This window comes from Nerophis ophidion, linkage group LG10, assembly GCF_033978795.1.
Source record: "Nerophis ophidion isolate RoL-2023_Sa linkage group LG10, RoL_Noph_v1.0, whole genome shotgun sequence".
NCBI classification, from domain to species: domain Eukaryota; kingdom Metazoa; phylum Chordata; class Actinopteri; order Syngnathiformes; family Syngnathidae; genus Nerophis; species Nerophis ophidion.
This window is the reverse complement of record NC_084620.1, coordinates 37,859,629-37,887,020: the sequence shown is the minus strand read 5'-3', so window position 1 is coordinate 37,887,020 and position 27,392 is coordinate 37,859,629. Positions and strand designations below refer to the sequence as shown.

The 27,392-nt window shown below is 40.0% G+C and overlaps 1 protein-coding gene across 16 annotated transcripts in view; it reads right to left on the bottom strand.

The window, feature by feature from the left end:
• The window catches only part of mark2b (MAP/microtubule affinity-regulating kinase 2b), a 91,821-nt gene that overhangs the window by 6,125 nt on the left and 58,304 nt on the right, over nt 1-27,392 (bottom strand). For 9 of the 16 annotated variants that reach the window (XM_061913666.1, XM_061913667.1, XM_061913653.1 and 6 more), the window contains exons 3-17: nt 19,796-19,849; nt 15,774-15,822; nt 15,626-15,691; nt 15,459-15,529; nt 13,404-13,460; nt 12,479-12,715; nt 10,223-10,342; nt 8,321-8,423; nt 7,187-7,299; nt 7,006-7,080; nt 6,793-6,850; nt 6,456-6,598; nt 5,933-6,021; nt 3,228-3,383; nt 1,572-1,838 (exon numbers count right to left, since the gene is read on the bottom strand). In XM_061913666.1, the coding sequence (XP_061769650.1) occupies nt 1,572-1,838; nt 3,228-3,383; nt 5,933-6,021; nt 6,456-6,598; nt 6,793-6,850; nt 7,006-7,080; nt 7,187-7,299; nt 8,321-8,423; nt 10,223-10,342; nt 12,479-12,715; nt 13,404-13,460; nt 15,459-15,529; nt 15,626-15,691; nt 15,774-15,822; nt 19,796-19,849 (1,658 nt within the window). The remainder of the gene's footprint in view (nt 1-1,571; nt 1,839-3,227; nt 3,384-5,932; nt 6,022-6,455; nt 6,599-6,792; nt 6,851-7,005; nt 7,081-7,186; nt 7,300-8,320; nt 8,424-10,222; nt 10,343-12,478; nt 12,716-13,403; nt 13,461-15,458; nt 15,530-15,625; nt 15,692-15,773; nt 15,823-19,795; nt 19,850-27,392) is intronic. The other 7 variants (XM_061913656.1, XM_061913669.1, XM_061913662.1 and 4 more) reach the window with 6 other exon arrangements.

Sequence of the window (27,392 nt, the reverse complement as noted above, 5' to 3'; positions counted from 1 at the left end):
ACAATACATGAAAACAGGAAGCACATTGATAAAAAAAACATCTACCACAAAGAACAACCATGCAAACAATGTTTTTGATTGACTTAAAATCATCTATAAATAAAGCGCGTGTGCTCATCTTAAACATGTGCAAAATAAACTCTGCCACCTCTACTTCCTAGTTATCATGTGTGTTAAAGGTGTCCCCACTTGCAGTATTTATAGTTGGCGGAGAGGGGGAGTGATAACTCCAGCGTAACCATGGATACCGTCGCTAAGGAGTTACAGTATCTGCAAGTGGGAGGCCTCATAAGTGGCTGTACATCCACCGCCGTGCACGACCAACACCCCCGCACGCAGGAAGGACTTGTGATCAGTCCGTTTCTATCTCCCTTTGCTTTGCGTTTCATTCTTACAATTAATCCTGAGAGATCCTGGCCACATTTGGTGCTACGGATTTTAGAACATTTTTTTTATTCCCAAGTCATTTTGCTTGTGTCGACTAAATATAGGTGGAATTTGACAGTGGATAGTAATTTTCTTTATTAAATTTGCCTTAAATGGCACAGCTACACAAAAAGCGACATATTTTGATCCTTATATAAAAAATATGCCCCATTAAGAACTATTGAAAATGTCCATTTTAATGCCACATTTATGTTTAAATACAATCTTTTATGTTAAGACATCAATTTAGACATTAATTTTTTAATGCTCATATTTGTCAACCAAATGGCAGTGTGGGTCTTCATTGATGTTTGGAACAGTGTGTGTGTGTGTGTGTGTGTGTGTGTGTGTGTGTGTGTGTGTGTGTGTGTGTGTGTGTGTGCGTGCGTGCGTGCGTGCGTGCGTGAATGTGGCCTATAAAGGGTTAAAATGACAAAACTTGAAGTATGTTATTTTGGGCACGAGTAGTACATGAATAGATTTATTTATAGAGATCTTGCAGATCTTGATGATGCACACACACACATTTTTATATTTTCATGAGAGCTTTTGTAGAATGGCACACTGCCTAACAGGTTGTTTCCTTTACTACCACATAGTACAGAAACAAACTGGACTACTGAAGTAAGAGTCTAACTTGTCCAGGGCTTGGAACCAAACCCAAAATGACTCCTCAGTCACCAGTTCATTGACAATTATAGAGAAGAGCCGGCTGCTTGCTTTTCTCTCTTTTCCAACTCACGGCAGACTTTCAAAATCAGCGAGAGCACCGTGATAGGGCCAAAAGCAAAAAGAACTCTGAAAAGATGACATCGACTTACAAGTAGGTGGTTCCTCTGAGGAAATGAGCACATTAAATGACATGTAACGTAAACCTAGTTATTTTCTGCTCACCCTGAAACCTCAACGGGCCAAAAAAAGGCTTAAACTGCACAAGCTCTTCAAGGAAGCGGCTGCTATCACAACGGCTTTCCACTTACAGTGGAGGTTTATTTCTGTCATGCTCGTCCAAACGAGGAGAATTTGAATCTCCTGCCTTCTTCTGCCACGTTTACTCCTCTTTCCTTTTGCTTCTACCTCCAACTACCATGCTCAACCTTTGCCATCTGAATTTGCACAACCTTCTTTTTCCCCCCATCACTCACCTGCGTACAAACTTTGACGTGAACTTGCTGAAAATCCCCGTGGCGCCGTGTGTTCTCCGTGCCTGGCTGTTGCCATGTGACAGTGATGGAGACGCGGGCCCACCAGGGTAGGCAGAGCCCTGTTGGTCCCGGGCCCCCCGCTGCTGGCCTGCATGGAACGTGCTGCGAATGCCCACCCCGCGGGAGAAGTTGGTGCGGTCCGTCACCGCCGCGGTGCTGATGTTGTGGGCCGACGGGGAGGCGCCAGGTGCCCGCTGAGATTGTGCACTATAGAAGAAAATGTCAGAAATGTCAAAAGATACTGTAGAGGAACTGGCAAAAACGCAAAGATGGTTCAAACTCCCTTTCTATCTGTGTTTGCTTCTATGAGCTACTTACCTGCATGATAGTTGAAAATCTAGAACGAAAATAAAAGTCCGTTTAAACTATGCTCATCCTGGTGGGTCACATAATCCCCAAAAGCAGTCAAGCAGGTGTCACCCAATGTCAGGGAAAAGACACGCACGCACGCACGCACATACACACATACACACGCACGCACGCACACATACACGCACGCGCGCACACACACTCTACTTTAATCCTGTCAGTCTTGGCTGTTAGACAAACCATCATAAAGCTCCAAAAAGCACTGCGATTTGGCGGTAAAACGCACTAATCTAGCACATGCTCATTCTCAGCCAACAAACAAGAGTGCACAGATGTGCAAAAAAGAATTAGAAATTTTTTATGAAAAACTACTTTTGACAGAAGTTTAACTAGATTTTAAAGGTAAAGTGATAGTGAATGGAGTATCATGGTGCTGTACTTCATTTGTTCTTTCTGCTCCACTTTGGTCTATAAATACCATAAGAAAATGTGACTCTTTACATTCCTCACTCATAGCAGAGCAGTACCTTCTCTCCGGCATTCCCAACCAGGGTCTAAACAGCCCAAGCTCATTGCTGAAGAATGCATGCGACATAATGAGACTTCAACATGTAGCAGACAAAAAGCTACCAACAGCTAAAGGGCCACCTTGACAGTTGCTCATGACATTTGTGTACAAAAAATAGCTGCTGTTTTATTAATATGCCAGTAAGGTCCGGGAAAATGACTAAAAATATCAAAGTGGCCTCAAAACAGAGCTAAACCAAGCAAGCAATTCACACGCCAAACACGAGTCATGATTTGTCATGAAGACATCTGCAGTACAGACGGCAGCCAATAGATGGCATTAGACTTTACCCAAAGCGCATTATTGTCTAGTTCTCCATTTTAAATATGTATCCCTTGTGACAGTACAACTAGGAACTTAATGAATCTTAAAGATGCACATTTATTAGCACTTAATTGAAAGCACACGCCCTTACATGATGATTCAAGAGAATTTTGGGATATCGCCACTCTACGGATGTAGTTTCCTATTTAGACAGCTTCCTGTGGGGAAATAGCTTTGTCCTGTACAAACCCTGGCCGCAAAAAAACAGTTCATCTTGTTCTGGCACACCGATTCTTTGGTCTGTGACATTTCACATTCACTGGATGGCAGTCTCGAAAGCGCACTGGCATCAACAACAGCAATGTTAGCCAGTGTGAAGCTGACTTTAGATGGTAGTTTAACACTAATAATACAACACTGTCATTTGTTTGTGCGAGTATGGATGAGTGACTTGCCTGGGCCGTTGTGCATGCTGGTCAGTGGCGCATGGATGATTGGAGGAGGACAAGGACTTGTGGTGGCGGGGACGTGAGGAGGAGGAGGAGGAGGAGGAAGATGAGAGGACGGCGGCGGCTGAGGCAGTGGAGGCACGGGAACCCGGAGTGTTTAGGCTGGGAGGAACGAGGTGGGGACAAGAGACACACACGCACGCACGCACGCACGCACACACACAAACACACACACACGCGCACGCACACACACGCGCACGCACACACACAGGGTATGGTTTGTGTGTGAGTGAGCAGGGTGGTGAGGTGGAGCAAGGTTAGCGGCAGCACATATTAAACAGTAAATGGGGGATGGGGAGGTGTGCACAAAGAAAATACAGAGAAGAGGAGGAGGAGAGAATGTGAAGACAAGAAAATGTAAACAACAGGAAAAGTACCATATTTTTGGCCTATTAGGCACACTTAAAATGTTTTCATTTTCTCAAAAATGCTTCATAAACCGGTGCATCTTGTTTATGTAATAATTCTGGTTGTGCTTACTGACCTCGGACCAATTTTATTTGGTCCAATGTTTAATGATAAAGGTGACCAGTAGATGGCAGTCACACATAAGACATACGTGTGGACTGCAGGTTGACACCTGTTCAATCAATGACGCTGACAAGTACCGGTAGGCAAGCAAGTCCAAAACTGATGTTTCATTGAGAATATAAAATATAGAACTGAGAGACGCGAGAGTTATGCCGCGACGAGTCTGATGGCCTCTGTGGGGTGCACTGATATTGAAAATGTGCATGCGCTAAAAAATCTGTCAAAATGCGTTAGTATGACTTTGGAACGCAACGAAGCTGCACCGCTTGATGGATTGTCGGAGCATTATGGCTACCTTGCTCAGACGTACTGTGGTTCAACATAAGGCTATTATTATGGTGTGTTTATAAGGAAACCAAAGTGGAACCTACTAAGAGACATTATCTGGCATTTTGTTTCGTTCCATTATGCAAAATCAACTTTTCTTACCTATTGGTTCCTGCTGTTGTGTTGTTGGGATGTGCATAAGTCCCAAAAATGTACGCGCATCCGCCCGTCATTGTAGTCAATAAGCTCCTTCTTTTTCTCTATCCTCTTGTTGTGGGGCATTCATCCTCTGCTGTTGCCATTTCTAATATAAAGTAGCGTACATTTTTAACTCATATCTGTCAGTAGACTCGCTATGGAAGCTCTAAAAACTACAACAAAGACGATAACGAGAAAACGCAGTCAAAGTAGAGACACATAAATAAGACCGCCCACAAAATGACGCAACCTGGAGAGATGGTCAGAAAGTAGTTTGAAGGTGGTCTATAAAACAATCTATGCAACATTTTGACCAAATAACACCATTACATGTTATGTAGACCACAAGGAAGTGTTTTGAATTTAGAAAGAAAATCATAATATGTCCCTTGTAATGCGCCTTACACAATGCGCTTTATGTATGAAAATAGACCTGGAGGAAGGTGGTACCAGAGAGAAGAACTGGGAGGGATCGAGAAAGGTAACCAAACACACAGCTCATGTAAGGATTTGTACAGGAAGTGATGGAAAGTAAACCCTTACTAGTCAAGCAAGTGTGTTGCAAGAAGTGTGTTTGAGCATGTGGGACATGCATGTTTGTGCGTCTCACAATGTTATGGCTGCAGAGCGTGTGTGTGTGTGTATGTATGTGTGTGTGTGTGTGTGTGTGTGTGTGTGTGTGTGTGTGTGTGTGTGTGTGTGTGTGTGTGTGTGTGTGTGTGTGTGTGTGTGTGTGTGTGGCCTCTTCTGTGTATGAGTAAGCCTATTATGTTGGTCCACATAATGCCACTAGGAGTTAATATTCCATCACAAGTCCTTATAATCTACTTAGAGAGAAAATGAGGGGAAGCAAAAAGGAGAAAGACTATTGTAAAGACAAAAAAGGTAGAAATGAAGACATAGAAAGTAGAAGGAAAGAGGGTGGTAACATGTATAAAAGCATTATTAATGATCATGAAGTAAGTAAAACCCACAGCACATATAAGACAGTGCTGTCTCAAATGACCACATTGGCAGCAAAAAAAGCTTGCACAGAGGATGACTAAATGAAAACCGTGAATAAACCAAATATTTTTGCAAACAGGTCATTTGAGACTGATAAGCAAACAAGTCATAAAGCAGCAATGGAAGATGAACACTGCATGAAGTAGGGATTTATGGTTTTATGTTGAATGTTTATGGAATGTAACACTAAGGACTGGTTGTGTTACGCATGAGAACATGCGTGAGGTGTGTCAAGTGCAAGTCAAGAGCACTTGAGGTCAACTATCTGTGAGATCATTTTTTGGCAATTAAACGAGTACGCCATCAAATTGCGTCGCAGTTCTAGCCTCGCCTGGCCAGCGGCCATCAAACCAACTTATCTTTAATCTACTGAAGGTTTGGCCTAAATTTTCAGGAAAGACCGCTTTCCTCATCCAGCGGAGTGGGATGGGGTCACCCCACCCCGGGAGAAATCGGCAGGCTTCCCTTCGGCCAGCTGGCAGAGGTCGGAAGAGTACCAGCCAAGATCTGGGTCTGGGCCACAGACAGCTGGGGGACGGGCTTCATTCACAAACAGGGGTGGGACACTTTCTGTTTGCAAGTACTAACTTTAGTCCTGAGAGAGGGATATTGTACTTGTGTGTTTTTCTTTTGCATGAATTAATGTGTACCTGTCTTTGCCGTTCTGGATGCCCAGCGTAGCTCTCTCAGTCAGAGGAGAGTTCCGACTGCGCCCAGTGCCGGTGGACAAGATGCTATTCTGAAGGGAAGGAGGGTAAAAAAGAGGGAAATAATAAGGGCTATATAAAGATGATGAGCTATGAGGAACATAACCATATATAAACAATCCAGTTGTTGCCACGCCAAGCGAACAAGGTATGCAAGTGAACGAGAGGTAGCACCACCCAAAGGACCAGCAAAAACATAGCAAGAACACAAAAAAATTAGGTGTGTGTTTAATGTTTCAGGTTTATCAACTTTACATGATACAATGGTACAGATACAACTAATGTGAAACAATTATCAATTAATAGGTAATTTTTGTTTTGATCGTTGGACCATGCCATTGGATATAATACAACTGCTGATACTAATCGATTATGTGCATGTGGATTATTTTTTTTTTTACATTAAAAGCAGTGATATTGTCCACATTTTATTGTGTTCTTGGCAACGTTTGAAACTTGAGCTCACAGTAGAGGGCGTAGCGCTCTTCTTGCGGTCAGAGGAGACCAAAGGGCTTGCTGGCACCTTGGTAGTTGAGCTGCCCGATGAACCTTTCCTCCCAGAATCTTCCCCAGAAGTCCGGTTGTCTCCTCTTTTTGAGTAAGAGGAGCCTAAAGAGGAAATATTGCATTCATTTTCTCCACAAAGTAAAATCTTTTTTTCTTAAAGTGCATGCCAATACTCCCTATACTTATGGGATTTTGGCAATGCCCCCATTTGAATTTAATCCCAGCCTGTCTTTTCTTCTCATAATGTACAGAACCTTTGTCCTTCACACACACGCACACACAAACACACACTTCACCCTGTTCAGTAGCTCTGCGGTTTTGAGGCTTCTGGTTGGATGATACACTGCGCTGTACCTGAAAAAGACAGGAAAGACATTGAGGTTGGTAGGGATTTAGCTTGGCATTTAAGCATACAGGATCAATGTGGGGATATTTTGCTACAAGACTGCCATCGTCTTTGGAAGAAAGAGGCCATTTTACAGATGCAAAAGTCTGTCTTCTCATTGTACCTTGTGAGGCGGGGAGGGGGCATTTATGTTGCTTACATCACTTCCAGGTCGGGGCTTGATACCACTCTCATCCAGCTGAGAGAGAGTGGACATAAAAACAACATATTTGTCATTCAACAATAAATATGTATTATCGGGTACATTTGAAGGGTGATGGACAGCACTAAGGCATAGAATGTACCTCAGAGTTCCTATAGTCCAATAGCAGGTATGTTGCCATCACATCATTGTACTTCTGATTCACCAGTGAGTCCTGGAGTTCCTCCTGAGAGAATCCCATCTGTATCATAATATCTGGAGAGACGAGAAATATAACCTTAGGGAAAAATGTTACTTAAAACACTTGTATGCGCGTACAACCCTTAAGAAGTTTAGAATATTGGCATGTGGAGGTTTAGTTTAGTTTAGTTTTTATTTGAAGGAACATTGCACAGAAACATTAAGCTCAAAGACATATATGTTCTGTAAAAGATTGTATAGCTAAATAGCTCATTTCCATCTGCAGTCCCTGGCTATCCTGCAGTACAATTATGACAATAGAATCATACTATCGCATGTAATCAAATTAAGAAAAGTCATAGAATGCCCTTTCAATGACACATACTTAATACACAACCACACTTCATTTAAATCATCACACAAAGATAATACATGCTCTTGTTCACATCTGTCATCATTTGTAAAAACAACCATGCTTTTAACAGACACACCTCACAGTTTACAACAAAATGATCTCATGGATAAATATAATACACATTAAGTTGATTTGTCAATCATAGTGCCCACCTTAGACCGTGTGAGGTAAACTATGGAATGGGTTAAGCAAAAAAGTCAAACAATGTACTAATATGATCCAGTTTAAAACATGTTTATGATTGGCAAAGTTGATATCCATTATTTCCAACCCCTCTCACCCCATACAAAACACTGTGGAAGCCCTGAGTGGCTCCTTAGCAACAGACTGTTACATGCTCAATGCAGGAAGGAGTGCTACCTAAGGACATTACTAACCACAGCAAAAAACTTTACAACACATGTATGTAATTACTGGGATCAGACTTTTTTCTTGCTGTGCAAGACTTTCGCTTAGTGTGCAATATGGGTGTTAAGATATTATGTTTTATTATTTATTTATACATAGTGCAATAGTTTGGTGAGCAATTTGATATTTGTGCAAACAGTGGTGGTGTTATTTATTATTCATTTTTAGTTTCTCATTGTTTTCTTATTGTGTTTTACTTTTGTTACTTTAAGTAAAATCTGTATCACAACCACAGAATTTCCCCGTTGTGAGATAACATAAAATTTATCCTACCTGTCCTCCTTGGGTCCTTATAATCTGGCTGTGGTTCAATGTAGGGTTTGAGTTCCTCCTCTTCGTAGCCTACATTCATCCATCGGTCCCTCATTATCTGCTGCTGAGAGGAAATGGTAAAAACGCACATTAGCAACAGACACCTCCGCTAAAACATGATTCCATGCAAAAAAAAATCCTAAGCTGCATTTTAGCACATACTGTATTCTATGCTATGTGTTTATGAAGTACCAGTACTTTGCACTTCAGTTTAAAACGCACATACCTGTATATATGTGAAGGTTATTGAGTACAATCTACCAATAAAATGCAAGCTAAGCAGATCACTGTGCTAAAAAAAACAGACTAACTGTTCTGTATGAGCACAAATAATACAAAACACAAATCCAGGTGGGTTGGCACGTTGTGTAAATTATAAATAAAAACAGAATACAATGATTTGCAAATCCTTTTCAACTTATATTCAATTGAATAAACTGCAAAGACAATATACTTAATGATCAAACTGGAAAACTTTGTTATTTTTGCAAATGTTAGCTCATTTGGAATTTGATGCCTGCAACATGTTTCAAAAAAAGCTGGCAAAAAAGATTGAGAAAGTTGAGGAATGCTTATCAAACACTTATTTGGAACATCCCACAGGTGAACAGGCTAACAGGTGGGTGCCATGATTGGATATAAAGGCAGCTTCTATGAAATGCTCAGTCATTCACAAACAAGGATGGGGCAAGGGTCACCACTTTGTGAACAAATGCGTGAGCAAATTGTTGAACAGTTTAAGAACAACATTTCTCTTAGAGCTATAGGAAAGAATTTAGGGATTTCATCATCTGCGGTTCGTAATATCATCAAAAGGTTTAGAGAATCTAGAGAAATCACTGCACGTAAGCGATGATGATACAGACCTTCGATCCCTCAGCCGATACTGTATCAAAAATCGACATCAGTCTTTAAAGGATATCACCACGTTGGTTCACGAACACTTCAGAAAACCACTGTCAGTAGCTACAGTTGGTCGCTACATCTGTAAGTGCAAGTTAAACTCTACTATGCAAAGCCAAAGCCATTTATCAACAACACCCAGAAACGCCGCCAGCTTCGCTGGGCCTGAGCATTCTGTGGTCTGACGAGTCCACATTTCAAATTGTTTTTGGAAACTGTAGACTTTGTACCTTCCAGAACCAAGAGGAAAATAACCATCCCGATTGTTCTTGGCGTAAAGTTCAAAAGCCAGCATCTGTGATGGTATGGGGGTGTATTAATGCCCAAGCTGGAGCTGGAGCCCTGGAGGCCGGCTGCCGCTATAAAGCGCTACTCAGCCATCCACAATCCCTGAGGAATTCAGCAGTGGTGAAGGTTTTGATTTGGGGAGGGGTGTGTGCGTGCATGTATGCCCAATTAACTTGGGTGAGATGTTGAAATGTTTTTGGGGACTGGGGCCGATCTCAAAGTTCGACACCAGGTGTTGTTGAGAAAAAGGAAGGTCAAAAGCGTCCATCTTTGAGGAGTCCTAGGGGGAGTTCTTCAGAACAGCCTGTACATCAAGCAAGAAAACCTTAAAACATTGGTCTCCTCAGTTCCCAAACGTTTATGGAGTGTTATTAAAAGGAAAGGCTATGTAACACAGTGGTAAAAATGACCCTGTGCCAACTTTTTTGCAATGTGTTCCTGCCATTAAATTCTAAGTTAATGATTATTAAAAAGAAAAAAAAGTTGGAGTTCGAACATTAAATATTAAATATTAAAAAGTTCAAAAGGATTTGCAAATCAATGTATTCTGTATTTATTTACAAATTACACAATGTGCCAACTTCATTGGTTTTGTAGATAAAATTTCAAATGAATGTGTTTGGGGGTTTGCAAAGTAGGCTAAGTTTATGGTGTGTTTTATAATGTGTGTACCTCTAGGCTGCCTCTTTTGGAGGGGTTCAGGATGAGGAACTTCTTGAGCAAGTTCTCACAGTCAGTGGACATGTAGAAAGGAATCCTGTATTTGCCACGCAGAACACGCTCTCTCAGCTCCTGGAAATATACAAAGCAGTGGAAAGTCGCTTTTGTCCTTTTGTTCAAATATGGGAATATAAAATAGAGCTCCATTCTTTCAAATAAATAGTAAGACAAGTAATGTAGGTGTTGAACCAAACCTTCCGCAGCAGGAGGCAAAGAAAAGGCACACTTACTAAACCTAGATACTGTACTTCACAAGAATGTTATTATCAACATCACATTCAGCATCAGATCGCCCACCCAAAGTATGTCTGCGCTTCCAGGATGCGTCATGTGGGTGCTGCCTGAATGCACAGCATGATAGGTGGCAATAATAAAAGCAGTTTGCTCACAGAATCAAGGCATTTTTGCTGATAGTAGCATCGCAATAAAATATGATCATCCATCCATCCATCCATCTTCTTCCGCTTATCGGAGGTCGGGTTGCGGGGGCAGCAGCCTAAGTAGGGAAGCCCAGACTTTCCTCTCCCCAGCCACTTCGTCCAGCTCTTCCCAGAGGAACCCAAGGCGTTCCCAGGCCAGCCGGGAGACATAGTCTTCCCAACGTGTCCTGGGTCTTCCCCTTAGCCTCCTACCGGTTGAACGTGCCCTAAACCCCTCCCTACGAAGGCGATCGGGTGGCATCCAGAAAAGATGCTCGAACCACCTCATCTGACTCCTCTCCATGTGGAGGAGGAGCGGCTTTACTTTGAGCTCCTCCCGGATGGCAGAGCTTCTCACCCTATCTCTAAGGGAGAGCCCCGCCACTCGGCGGAGGAAACTAATTTCGGCCGCTTGTACCCGTGATCTTGTCCTTTCGGTCATAACCCAAAGCTCATGACCATAGGTGAGGATGGGAACGTAGATCGACTGGTAAATTGCCTTCTCCAGTCCAATCCAATCCAATCCACTTTATTTATATAGCACATTTAAACAACAATAACTTTTCCAAAGTGCTGCACAGCCATGTTAAAAACAATTGTAAAAAAAAATAAATAAATAAATAAAATTAAATTAAAAAAAAGTATATATATATATATTATGCTCCACCAATGACTGAATAAAAACAAAAAATAAATAAATATAAAACCAATAAAAAAACAATTATGATTAAAAACTATTTTAAAGGGTAAAATCAATTAAAACAGTAAAATAGAAATCAAAGTGTATAAAAAACACAGAGGACAACAGAGAACAGAGGACCACACAACTCACGTAGTGTTAAAAGCCAAAGAATAAAAGTGGGTCTTAAGACGAGACTTAAAACACTCCACTGTGGAAGCAGTTTGAACATGGAGCGGCAGAGTGTTCCAGAGCTTAGGGCCGACCACAGAGAAGGCCCTGTCTCCCCTGGTCTTAAGTCTGGTCTTGGGCACCACGAGCTGGAACTGGCTCTCGGACCTCAGAGCGCGCGCAGGAATGTAAATTTGGATAAGGTCCGGGATATATTGAGGTGCCAGTCCATGTAAAGATTTAAAAACAAACAGCAATGTTTTAAAATCAATTCTAAAATGAACAGGGAGCCAGTGCAAACTCTGAAGAATTGGGGTTATATGCTGGCGTTTCCTGGCCCCTGTTAAAAGTCGTGCTGCCGCGTTCTGGACTAACAGCAACCGGGAGAGAGCTTTTTGGCTAATGCCAGCATAAAGTGCATTGCAGTAGTCCAGGCGACTTGAAATAAAAGCATGCAGGACTTGTTCAAAAAGGTTAAAAGATAAAAACGGTTTAACCTTTACTAAAAGACGAAGGTGATAAAAACACGATTTTAAAACGCCATTGACTTATTTGTCTGGTTTAAAATCGCTGTCTATAGTGACGCCAAGGCTACAAAGCACATGTAGACTGGTTGGGCAAACTCCCATGCACCCTCAAGGACCCTGCCGAGAGTATAGAGCTGGTCCAGAGTTCCACGACCAGGACGAAAACCACACTGTTCCTCCTGAATCCGAGGTTCGACTATCCGGCGTAGCCTCCTCTCCAGTACACCTGAATAGACCTTACCGGGAAGGCTGAGGAGTGTGATCTTAAATTATGATCCTATGATCCTAATACCAAAAAACAGCAGCTCTTGCTTGAGGCTAGAAGATACATGCAAGACCAACGCTAAACCCACCCACACTAAACAGACAGCATGCATGTGTATTATATAAGCAGCGGTCTGCTGGTTCAAACCTTGAGATTCTGGCCATCGAAAGGCAGAGAGCCGCTGACGAGTGTGTAAAGGATGACTCCCAGGCTCCAGACATCCACCTCAGGGCCGTCATACTTCTTGCCCTGGAATAGCTCTGGAGCGGCGTAGGGAGGGGAGCCACAGAACGTGTCCAGTTTGTTCCCCAGAGTAAACTCGTTACTAAAGCCAAAGTCTGCTATCTTGATGTTCATGTCTGCATCCAGCAGCAGGTTCTCTGCCTGCAAGACAGGCAGGATTAAAAACATGGCTGGATGAAAAAGAAACAATCACTTTAATTTTGTTAAAAATTTACTGCATAGAACAAAAGCAAAACACTTTAGGATAAAAACATTTTTGGTAAGATAGTGATAAGAAGTCCAAGACCCCCCAGATTGTGCACAATGGCCAAACTCAGCTTTGACACTTTAGCGTATTCGCATCTCCAGCTTCAAGTGAGCTCTTGAGCAAGGTGGCTGAGGTTGCTTAGCAACAGATGCACTCTCCTTTACACTGGCTGTAGATGTTATGTACCTTCTGTGTGTGCATACAGTATCTTAGAGAAGCTTTGACAAATGCAAGGAAAGTGTGCAGACGATGATGTAGAGATAAAACATACAGTAACAGCTTTACAATTTATAACTGTGGAATGCAGGTTTCTCAAAAGCGGCCCTGTCTTTTTTAAAACCAAATGATCGAAAGAGATTAGGATAATATGCAGGATGGAACACATTACTCTGATGAGTTGTGTCTGTGCCCCAAAAACCTTGTTGTCACAATTTGAAGACTTGAACTAAAGAATGTAGTTAATAAATTCCAAGTAGAGACCATTTATATTGAAACAGCAGCAGTGTTGTGTTGTGCTACTCTCATAATCATGTCCCCTAAATATGCGGTAACGCGTGTGTGTGTGTGTGTGTGTGTTCTCACCTTGAGGTCTCTGTGTACTATACACTTCTGATGGCAATACTGCACTGCTGACACAATCTGTGAAGTGACAAAATGAGCAAGGAGCATAAAACAGAGAATAAAATGTGCCAAAATGCAATTCTTAGGTTTAACGGAATACATAAATACAGTATTGATCTAGGTATAAGACCACCCCTCTTTTCAGAATGAATGAAGCTTTTTCAATAATGTTTTCAAGCTCTTTAAAATCATATTTTATTTATCATATTTTTGATGAATCTGCTTCATTGAGCTCCATTATAAAAATGCTGTGTGCTGCATTGATTGATTATGTTACTTTATATTCAGCTATTTTTACCAGCTCAGACTTCACAAAAAACTTTTATAACAGGGAGTAATCAACTAAAATTCAAATATGTCCACCCCCTCCCCTGTATTTACAGTCATCATGTAAATCATGTAAAAGTTCATGGAATGCACAGATGTGATAGGCTGAGTAGCATCACATGGAATAGCTTAACTAGCATCCAACTGGTAAGGAGATTTTCTGTTTAGTCCATAAAAACTTCACCAGACAACATAGAAACGCTCTGTCAAAATTTAGACTCTTTAACAGTGCACAACAAATCAGACTTTTTTTGCAGTAATGGGACACAGATTGGATTTTTTGGCCAGTCTTAACGCTCCAAAGCGCTTGAAATCTGATCTTCCACATCCGGAGGTAGTCCGAATCCGATTGGAATCTGATGTTTTCAAATGTGACTTCAGTCTAAACGCAATGCGACCCCTTATGTAACTTTTTTGTCAGCTTTGGGCAAGCTATGTCTTTTGTGTGCGCGGGAAAGACACAGCGCAGCGTCGGAAGTGGATACCTAATCACAAAATCCAGTTTTGGTAAGCAAAGTCGTTTTTAAACGGCTGAATTTTTTGTGCATCACTAGTCATTAGTTCACAATTAAAAGGCTACATGTAATATATGAATTTATATTTTGATTCCGATGAAATAGCGATTGTTGAAGGACCAGAATTGATCCTGTGGCGTATTTGCTTATATGTTACGTACATTGCATATGTTGTCAACGTAATTGAGTTGGAAAATAAAGCTAACGTAGATCCACGCTGATATCAGTGTTGCCTCTACTTAACAGCCCCAGAAAAATTATAACCCTCCCAAATATATTACACAGTATATATCCATTCATATATAGTATCACTTTCGTTCACTTTCATGTAAAAAACACTCATGTTTAAGGTATGGTGACGTTTATTTTATTTTGTAGTAGTAGCGACATCTTTGTTCATTTACAGAATCCGGTCAAAATCCTTTGTTTTCGATTTACGGAACTGCGCATGCAAGTTATGTCAAAGCCACATTGGGGGTCTGTGCTCTTTTATACTCTGCACCTGGCTCTCAGATAAATCTTAGCTGACATTGCTTAACACGGTAAGTAATTAATAATTCAGCTGGTAATCACAGTGTCAAAAATAACGTTCAAAATATAAAACATTCTCATGCATTTTAATCCATCCATCCGGTTTCTATCGCACCTGTTCAAGAAGTCGCATCAATGGTAAGAAGTATTTTATTTATTGTTGGTTAGCTTCAGAATAACAATGTTATTAAAAAAAATAAGATACTTATTGTACTCTAAAAATGTTGGTCTTACTTAAAAATGTACGCGTTTAGTTGTATTCAGTCTTGAAAAAAAAAATTATTATACATTTTTAAAATATTTGGCTTGTATGGCTCTCTCATCCAAAAAGGTTCCCGACCCCTGGTCTAGACTCAAACTGTGGTCCGCCAGTAAATGAACATTGATATAAAATATACCTATAGAGAGGCACACTGCTGTAACCTATCTACCAGTGCACTCATTCATTTGCAAAAAGTAGGCAGAAATGACAAATATATACAGTAAGAAAAAATGCATCAGAAGTGCTGTCTCTCTGCCTGTGTGGCATGTATAAACCTTAAGGCACCGTCTTTCGCAGGCATTTCTAGGGGAAAAAAGGTCTTATACCTGGCTCAATATATGAATAATGGATAATTTAGGTTGCAAGTGAACACAAACCAACCTGTCTGAATTTGGCACGGGCTTCTTTCTCCTTCATCCTGCCATGAGCCACCAAGTAATCAAAAACCTCTCCTACAAATAAGAGAAAAAAAATAGATTTTAAGTTTTATCAATATATTTTGGGTTCATTCATTTTATTCTTAGAGTCAAAACATTACAAATACTCACCTCCACTTGCATACTCCATCACCAGGTACAAAGTCTTTTCCGTCTCTATCACCTCAAAGAGCTTAACTGATGATGAAGCGTATAGAAAAAGAAGGTGATTGAGAAGAGCATTTACATGATATTCCATCCGTTTGAAGCGTAGATTTACCGATATTGGGGTGGTTTAACATCTTCATGATCCTCACCTCCCGGAAGAGCTGGCAAACACAGCACACACAGCTGTGTCAAACACACTTATCGGACACAAGTGACAACTCTGACTAAAACTGTTTGGGTTAGTATGTGCCTGCCAATAGAAAGACTGTGTGGCCATGGGTACGGCAGATGAACAATACATGTGAATTGGTTGCAGGCAAATGAATTAACAGTGTGATGAGGGGGTAATCCAAAGTGACAGGAGGTCTATCGATTTAACTATTTAGTTTTGAAAAATTCAGGTTGAGGCGCCGCAACCGAAACAACATAATGAAAACATACAATACAGGCCAAAAGTTTGGACACACCTTCCCAATCAATGTGTTTTCTTAGTTTTAATGACTATTTACATTGTAGATTGTCACTGAAGGCATCAAAACTATGAATGAACAGATGTGGAGTTATGTGCTTAACAAAAAAAAAGGTGAAATAACAGAAAACATGTTTTATATTCTAGTTTCTTCAAAATAGTCACCTTTGGCTCTGATTACTTTAACACACACTCTTGGCATTCTCTCGATTAGCATCAAGAGGTAGTCACCTGAAATGCTTTCCACTTCACTGGTGTGCTTGAAGCTCATTGTGAGATTGACAGTAAACATATGTTTATTGTGTTGTGAAATTTTCTGTTAAAATAAGGCCAATATAGACATAAACATATATACATACATCGGTATTGGGACAACCCTGGTGTGTATGTATGTATATATATATATGTATATATATATATATATATATATATATATATATATATATATATATATATATATATATATATATATATATATATATATATATATATATATATATATATATATATATATATATATGTGTGTATATATATATATATTTATATATATACATTCATATACACAATATATATATATATATATATATATATATATATATATATATATATATATATACACACACACGCCCGATTGTAGCTGAGATAGGCACCAGCGACCGCCGCGACCCAAAAGGGAATAAGCGGTAGGAAATGGATGGATGGATGGATATATATATATATATATATATATATATATATATATATATATATATATATATATATATATATATATATATATATATATATATATATATATACACATAAGCATCCATCCATCCATTTACTACCGCTTTACCCTTACGGGGTCGCGGGGGTGCTGGAGCCTATCCCAGCTGCACACAGGCAGAAGGTGGAGTACACCCTGGACAAGTCGCCACCTCATTGCAGTATATACACATATACTGTATAATAGTGTTTGCGCAAGGAATTTTCTAAATGGGGTCCCCTCCTTTTTGTTTCATCTGACATTGCATGGACAAAGATACGACTTCTGGAGGAACGTTCTATGGTCTGATGAAACAAAAATTAAGCTGCTTGGCCACAATAACCAGTGATATGTTTGGAGGAGAAAAGGTAAGCCTTTAACCGTCAAGCATGGTGGTGGTAGTGTTATGCTCTGAGCCTGTTTTGCTGCCAATGCAACTGGAGCTCTAAATGGGACAATGAAAAAGGAGGATTACCTCCAAATTCTTCAGGACAATGTAAAATCATCAGCCCGGAGGTTGGGTCTTGGGCACAGTTGGGTGTTCCAACAGGACAATGACCCCAAACACACGTCAAAAGTGGTTAAGGAATGGCTAAATCAGACTAGAATTAAGGTTTTAGAATGGCCTTCCCAAAGTCCTGACTGAAACGTGTGGTCAATGCTGAAGAAACAAGTCCGTGTCAATAAATTTAGTTGAACTGCACCAACTTTGTCAAGAAGAGTGGTCAAAAATTCCACCAGAAACTTGCCAGAAGCTTAAGGATGGCTACCAAAAGAGCCTTATTGCAGTGAAACTTGCCAAGGGACATGTAACCAAATATTAACACTGCTGTATGAATACTTTTGACCCAGAAGATTTGGTCACATTTTCAGTGGACGCATAATAAATTCATAAAAGAAGCAAACTTCATAAATGTTTTTTGTGACGAACAAGTATGTGCTCCAATCACTCTATCACAAAAAAAAAAGAGTTGTAGAAATGATTGGAAACTCAACACAGCCATGACATTATGTTCTTTACAAGTGTAAGTAAACTTTTGATCGCGACTGTACATATAAACATACGTATATACATTCATACATATTGTATATACATATATACACACACATATATATTTACATATACATATTTACACAGACACACACATATATACACACTAGAGATGCGCGGTTTGCAGTCACAACCGCGGAGTCCGCGGATAAACCGCGGGTCGGGCGGGTGACATGATGAAAAAAGAGATTTTAAATAGATTCGGGCGTATGGCAGTTGAACCAATTCGGAAATATATATTGTAATAATCCCAGGAATGTAGGCTCATAAAACATCTTCGTTTGTCTTGTCTTTATTGCACAAGATGTAATACAACCACGCAACAGCTCTCATGTCTCTAACGCTTTTCCCGGGACAACGCAAACTCTTACTTCCTGTCGATAACGTCACTTCCCTATCTCTCCCAGAAGTCCCGCCCCCCAGCCAAAGTCATTGGCTAACACCCCGTAGCCAGCCGCTACATTATACATAGTTAAATGTTATGTTGAAGAGGTTCATTTAGCCTACTGACGTGTATTTATAAATGGTTGATTTATATAGGCTAGTAGGTAAAGTGTTGTACCTGACAACTCTTGATGGTACAATCCATATATTACGTCACAGACAACGTCACGCTAACATCACGTGACACCTCTGATGAAGGCTGCAGAAGCAAGGTAGCCCAAACTTGTCAGGTACAACACTTTACCTTACTAGCCCATAGAAATCAACCATTTATAAATAGTTAAATGTTGTTACCCACATACGAAAAACGAGCAGCACTCTTTGAAACAGTATGTGGGCACACTTTTATTTTGAAGTGTCTCGTTTGGTCTGTCGACGGATGTAAGGAAGCTACTTCCGGGTATGGCCAACGAGGTATTTGTCATTTGTTGGTATTTTACTTGGTAACATGTTTGATCTGCATGCTGTGCATGTTATTATTTTTACTTTTGTAACCTGCTTTATTTATTACAGTTTTCACGGTGAATTTGAAGGGAAAGTAAGCCTTCAAATAAATCAGTTCAAGAAAGCCATTGTGTGTGTGCTATTTGGAGGGAGTTACACTTTCTAACCTCACTAATGCCTTGCATCGTCTTTATTAGATATATAACAACGGGTGGGTGGCGGGTGGGTGTGGCTTTGATGAAATGTTGGTTCGGGTGGATTGCGGGTGGATGACGGGTGGATGACGACTTTAGTGATGCGGTTGCGGATGATATAATTGCCTATCCGCGCATCTCTAATGCACACACACATAAATATATACATTTATATATATATACATATATATATATACATATATATATATATATATATACACACACAAAAATATACACACACATATATATATGTATGTTTACATATACATATATATATATATATATATATATATATATATATATATATATATATATTTTTTTTTTTTTTTATATACACACAAATACATATATGTACATACACACACACTCACTCACTCTTTGGTAAATTGGCCATTGATAGCCAGCCCTCATTGTGAAATACAGACAATAAGTAAAATCAATGGCAGTTATGTGCCAATCCAGGCAGTAGTTCTGCATTAAGTTTGTGTCTGTGCGTGTGTGTGAGCAAGTACGCGTGCATCAAACCCCACCCTACTACGATCAAAGGAAGTAATTGCAACCTATTTCCTGGAATTAAAACTCTCCCTAAAAACTACAGCGCTTCAAAAAAGCGGAATTAAGTGAGAGTATGAGTAAAATGAGTGGAGACACCAAAAGATAGAGGACTTGAGAATAATTAATTTAAAGATAAATGATTTGTTTTCCCAAATATGTTATGGCGTGTGGTGAAGAAGAATGTTGGTGCCACTTGAAAGAAAAGAGAATAAGACAACAAATTGAGACTCACCTTCTGCAAACTGGAGGAGTTGAGCTGTGTTTTATCAATAATTTTAACAGCCACCTACAGAAAAAAAAACAGTTACAACATTATTATTTTATTACACTATAATTCCAAGTACAGTAATCAAAACTGAAACTGAAATCTTCTCAAGGAAATTTCATCATGACAGGTCTTTCAATAACACAAATGCAGCAGGCATTGGTTGCATAATAGGGCAGAATGCAGGCACTTGCATGGGTCTATTGCACTGTTGTAAAGAATTTTAAAAAATGTGTAGATGGCTGTAACAATCAATGGAAAACAGTAATGGAGAGGCAGATGGGAGAGAAATAAAGTGTGAAGCGCTTGTTTAAACAAGAGGTATGACTGCAATTCTAACAGCTTTCTTCCACTCTTCATTCTAGTTCTACTTATTTGTCTCCTGCATGCCCTCTGACTCTCCCTTATTTTTCCAGTGTGTGCGCATGTGTGTGCGCATGTGTGTGCGCGCATGCCAGTGAGTCACATGGAACGTTATCAGGGTGTCAGGCACAAAGCTGTCACACATTAACAGAGCCAGCCTGCACTCCTCTCCTTCCTGTCCAACACGTTAACTGGACTGATCCAAATAAAGAAGCCCAGCATGACTTCACAGTGCTCCCCCTTAAAGTGACACAACAGTGTCTTACATCACAACTGGATATCAGAGTATTTCCCAGGGAAAATCATGGTCATTCTCTCAGATCTTATAATCTTCTGCAGGGGATGTATCGTCTTCAAAGCGCACAGCACGAACCAACCAACAAGCCAGTTTCAAGATATTTTTGCATGTTTCAATTTGGGATCGGTACCGAATGCTGTACTTTTTAGGTACCAATAAAATTCCGTCTGAACTACAGGATACCTATTCATGAAAAATCAAACACTACCACATTTCGTTACCTTTTTTGCGTTTGACGTCAGAATTTCATTGCTGCAACACGTGTCGAAGTAGTTGGGAAAGGCCATGTTCACCACTGTGTTACATAACCTTTTCTTTTAACAACACTCAATAAACGTTTGGGAACTGAGGAAAACAATTGTTGAAGCTTTGAAAGTAGAATTCTTTCTCATTGTTATTTTAAGTAGAGCATTAGACGTTCAACAGTCCGGGGTCTTTGTTGTGGTATTTTACGCTTCATAATGCGCCACACATTTTTGATGGGAGACAGGTCTGGACTGCAGGGGGGCCAGGAAAGTACCGGCACTCTTTTACTACAAAGCCACGCTGTTGTAACACGTGGCTTGGCATTGTTTTGCTGAAATAAGCAGGGGCGTCCATGATAACGTTGCTTGGATGACAACATATGTTGCTCCAAAACCTGTATGGACCATTCAGCATTAATGGTGCCTTCACAGATGTGTAAGTTACCCATGCCTTGGGCACTAATACACCCCCATACATAACAGATGCTGGCTTTTGAACTTTGCGCCTATAACAATCCGGATGGTTATTTTCCTCTTTGTTTCGGAGGACACCACGTCCACAGTTTCCAAATATAATTTGAAATGTGGACTCGTCAGACCACAGAACACTTTTCCACTTTGCATCAGTCCATCTTAGATGAGCTTGGGCCCAGCGAAACCGGCGGCGTCCCTGGGTGTTGTTGATGAATGGCTTTCACTTTGCATGGTAAAGTTTTAACTTGCTCTTACAGATGTAGTGTATAACTGACAGCGGTTTTTTGAAGTGTTCCTGAGCCTACGATTTTCGGTTTTTGATGAAGAACCACCTGAGGGATCAAAAGTCTGTAATACCATTGCTTACGTGCAGTGATTTCTCCAGATTCTCTGAACCTTTTGATGATTTTACGGACCGTAGATGGTAAAATCTCTAAATTCCTTGCAATAGCTCATTGAGAAAAATGTTGTTCTAAAACTGTTCAACAATTTGCTTACAACAACAATTTGCTTACAAATTGCTGACCCTCGCCCCATCCTTATTTGTGAATTACTTAGTATTTCATGGAAGCTGCTTTAATACCCAATCATGGCACACACCGGTTCCCAATTAGCCTGCACACCTGTGGGATGTTCCAAATAAGTGTTTGATGAGCATTCCTCAACTTTATCAGTATTTATTGCCACCTTTCCCAACTTCTTTGTCACTTGTTGCTGGCATCAAATTCTAAAGTTAATGATTATTTAAAAAAAAAAATGTTTATCAGTTTGAACCTCAAGTATGTTGTCCATCCATTTTCTACCGCTTATTCCCTTTCGGGGTCGCGGGGGGCGCTGGCGCCTATCTCAGCTACAATCGGGCGGAAGGCGGGGTACACCCTGGACAAGTCGCCACCTCATCGCAGTTTGAACCTCAAGTATGTTGTCTTTGTAGCATATTCAACTGAATATGGGTTAAAAATGATTTGCAAAGCATTGTATTCTGTTTGTATTTACATCAAACACAATTTCCTAACTCATAGGGAAACGGGGTTTGTATGTGTGTATATATATATATATATATATATATATATATATATATATATATATATATACATACATACAAAACCCTGTTTCCCTATGAGTTGGGAAATTGTGTTAGATATAAATAGAAACGGAATACATTTGCAAATCATTTTCAACCCATATTCAGTTGAATATTCAGTAGCATATTCAACTGAATATGGGTTAAAAATGATTTGCAAAGCATTGTATTCTGTTTGTATTTACATCAAACACAATTTCCTAACTCATAGGGAAACGGGGTTTGTATGTGTGTATATATATATATATATATATATATATATATATATATATATATATATATATATATATATATATATACATACATACAAAACCCTGTTTCCCTATGAGTTGGGAAATAGGGAAACGGGGTTTGTATGTGTGTGTATATATATATATATATATATATATATATATATATATATATATATACATACATACAAAACCCTGTTTCCCTATGAGTTGGGAAATTGTGTTAGATATAAATAGAAACGGAATACATTTGCAAATCATTTTCAACCCATATTCAGTTGAATATGCTACAAAGACAACATATTTGATGTTGTTAATAAATAGCTTTTGCTTTGCATAGTAGAGCTTTAACTTGCACTTACAGATGTAGCGACGAACTGTATTTAGTGACAGTGGTTTTCTGAAGTGTTCCTGAGCCCATGTGGTTATCCTTTAGAAATTGATACAGTGCTGTCTGAGGGATTGAAGGTCACGGTCATTCAATGTTGGTTTCCGGCCATGCCGCTTACGTGGAGGGATTTCTCCAGATTCTCTGATCCTCTTGATGATAACTATGGACTAGAGATGCGCAGTTTGCGGTCTCATCCGCTGAGTCCGCGGATAAAACCCCGGGTCGGGCGGGTGACATGACAAAAAAATAGATTCGGGCGGGAGGCGGTTGAACCATCCGGAAATATTTGATATACATGGTTCTGGGATCGGTATTCTTTACCATTCAAAGAGCCATTTAAGACCAGTGTCACAAAGCGAAGAAGACAATAGGAGACGCTAATATTCTCTAGAATGACTGCCGGCAGTCACCCAGATTATAAGTATTAGGGCATGCTATGAAGCCATTGGCTTTGTCGCCTTCTACAGCATGTACGTTCTGCATGTAAGTCCAGCAACATGATGTGTGTGGCTTCCGCAACAACACGCACACGACTGAAAGGCATACTGGGTGGCATAGAGTACACTAAAGTTTGTGATATAAACAATTTTAACACTCTTAGTAATATGCGCCACGCTGTGAAGCCACACAAAACAAGATTGACGAACACATTTCGGGAGAACATCCTCCCAGTTATACAATACAAACGCAACACAACAAATGCCCAGAATCCTTTGTATCCATGACACTTCCTGACTATTTTATATACCCCGCTAGCAGCAAACCCTGGGGAGAACATCCTCACAGTAACACAACATAAACGCAACACAACAAATACCCAGAATATGTTGTATCCGTGAGACATCCTTAATATATTTTACACCCCCCCCCGCGTCGGTAAGGTGGGCGGGGGTGTGGGTGCGGGGGTGTACAATATATTCAGGAACTGTCACGGATACAAAGGATTCTGGGTATTTGTTGTGTTGTGTTGCGTTTATGTTGTGTTACTGTGAGGATGTTCTCCCGAAATGTGTTTGTCAATCTTGTTTGGTGTGGCTTCACAGCCTGGCGCATATTACTAAGAGTGTTAAAATTGTTTATATCACAACCATCTGTGTACTCTGTATCACCCAGTATGCCTTTCAATCTTGTACGTGTGATTGCGGAAGCTGCACACAACATGTTGCCGGACTAACAATCGGTTTGTACATGTTGTTGAAGGTGTCAAAGGCAATGGCTTCTCAGCACGGCCATGTTCTTGTCATCAGGATGAACGCTATTGGGTATTCGCGGGAACGTTAGCGGCTCCCATTGTCTTCATTACTCTGTGAAACGGGTTTAAATAGCTCTGTGAGTGGCAAAGGTGGCCGACCTCTGATGTATTTCAGCGGGCGGGTGGCGGGCGGTTGCGGTTCTGATAAAATATTGGTTCGGGTGGACGGCGGGTGGATGACGACTTTGGTGATGCGGTTGCGGATGATATAATTGCATATCCGCGCATCTCTACTATGGACCGTAGATGTTGAAATCCCAAAATTTCTGTCAATTGCACTTTGAGAAATGTTGTTCTTAAACCGTTTGACCATTTGCTCACAACGGGGTGTACCTCGCCCCATCCTTTCTTGTGAAAGACTGAGCATTTTTTGGGAAGCTGTTTTTATACCCAATTATGGCACACACCTGTTCCCAATTAGCCTGCACACCTGTGGGATGTTCCAAATTAGTGTTTGATGAGCATTCCTCAACTTAATCAGTATTCATCGCCACCTTTCCGAACTTCTTTGTCACATGTTGCTGTCATCAAATTCTAAAGTTAATGATTATTTGCACCAAAAAAAAAATGTTTATCAGTTTTAACATCAAATATGTTGTCTTTGTAGCATATTCAACTAAATATGGGTTGAAAATGATTCGCAAATCATTGTATTCCGTTTATATTTACATCAAACACAATTTCCCAAATCATTGGGAAACGGGGTTTGCACATATACATATACATATATATATATATATATATATACATATATATATATATATATATATATATATATACATATACATATATATATATATATATATATATATATATATATATATATATATATATATTATATATATATAATTTTTTTTGGGGGGGGGATTTCAACATCTACGGTCCATAGTATCATCAAAAGGTTCAGAGAATCTGGAGAAATCCCTCCACCTAAGCGGCATTGAATGACCATGACCTTCAATCCCTCAGACAGCACTGTTTCAAAAACAGACAACAGAAAACTACTGTCACTAAATACAGTTCGTCGCTACATCTGTAAGTGCAAGTTAAAGCTCTACTATGCAAAGGAAAAGCTATTTATTAACAACATCCAGAAACGCCGCCGGCTGCTCTCTGCCCAAGATCATTTAAGATGGACTGATGCAAAGTGGAAAAGTGTTCTGTGGTCTGACGAGTCCACATTTCAAATTATATTTCGAAACAGAGGACTTGGTATCCTCCAGAACAAAGAGGAAAATAACCATCCGGATTGTTATAGGCGCAAAGTTCAAAAGCCAGCATCTGTGATGGTATGGGGGTGTATTAGTGCCCAAGCCATGGGTAACTTACACATCTGTGAAGGCACCATTAATGCTGAAAGGTACATACAGGTTTTGGAACAACATATGTTGTCATCCAGGCGCCGTCAGCAATACAATGCCCAGCCACATTTCGCATTTGTTACAACAGCGTGGCTTCGTACAAAAAAGAGTGTGGATACTTTCCTGGCCCGCCTGCTGTCCAGACCTGTCTCCCATCAAAAATATGTGGCGCATTATGAAGCGTAAAATACGACAGCGGAGACCCCGGACTGTTGAACGACTGAAGCTGTACATTAAACAAGAATGGGAAATAATTCCAGTTTCAAAGCTTCAACAATTAGTTTCCTAAGTTCCCAAATGTTTATTGAGTGTTTTTAAAAGAAAAGGTGATGTAAAACAGTGGCGAACATGCCCTTTCCCAACTACTTTGGCATGTGTTGCAGCCATGAAATTCTAAGTTAGTTATTATTTGCAAAAAATATAAAAATTTATGAGTTTGAACGGAAAATATCTTGTCTTTGTAGTGCATTCAATTGAATATGGGTTGAGAAGGATTTGCAAATCCTTTTATTCCGTTTATATTTACATCTAACACAATTTCCCAACTCATATGGAAACGGGGTTTGTATATATTTTAGGGCTGGCCTAATGGTTAGAGTGTCCGCCCTGAGATCGGTAGGTCGTGAGTTCAAATCCCGGCCGAGTCATACCAAAGACTATAAAAAAAAAACTGGAACCCATTACCTCCCTGCTTGGCACTCAGCATTAAGGGTTGGAATTGGGGGTTAAATCACCATAAATGATTCCCGGGCGCGGCACCGCTGCTGCCTACTGCTCCCCTCCTCTCCCAGGGGATGATCGAGGGTGATGGGTCAAATGCAGAGAATAATTTCACCACATCTAGTATGTGTGTGACAATCATTGGTACTTTAACTTTAACTTTATTGCCTTTTTTTAATATCGCTAAATTTTTAGGCCATATCGCGATATACGATATATATTACGATATATTGCCTTGGCCTTGAATGAACACTTGATGCATATAATCACAGCAGTATGATGATTATATGTGTATACATTAAAACATTCTTCTTCATACTGCATTAATATATGCTACTTTTAAACTTTCATGCAGAGAGAGAAATCACAAATAAGTCAATTGACCAAAAGTATATTTATTAAAGTTATTAAGCAATCGCCCAAACATTCAAGTCATTTCCAAAACATAAAGTGCAAGATTGTCGGAGACATTTTAAGTGTCAAATAAAAATGAGCTGCATAATAGGAAATCAAATAGTATTCGTCCTTCACTATGTGGTAGGTTACTACGGACGTTATGAAATTCTCTTTCAAATGATGATACATATTAGCAGTAATGCTACTTTTTATGGCAACATTCCCCCCCCACACACACTTGACAAATTACGGTTGTCTGTTGGACATATTCCCACTTGAAGCCGAACCACCGGCAGACGATGAAAACCCTGCTGTTTTTATTGGGAATTAAGTCTTCCTTCATTTGTTACCAGATCCGCACCATCTTTTTCTCGTATTCCCACTCGTACTGCTTCGTTAGCACCTAACGTTAGCCACGCCGCTACCTCTCTGTTGGGCGAGGGCGTGTATGTGACGTATGACGTGACAGTTGTGACGCATGTAAGAATGTGCACCTGCTTGTCTGTGAGGAGAGACAGGAAAGAGTGAGAAGAGCCTGTATGCCCGCAGCTAAAAGCAACTGCGTGAGAACAGATACTCGAATATTACGATATAGTCATTTTCTATATCTCAGAGACAAACCCGCGATATATCATATATATCGATATATTGCCCAGCCCTAATATTTATATATATATATATATTTATTTATTTTAATTGTTGAACAAATGAGTACAAAAAAGCAACGAAAATTTATACCAGTATCAATTC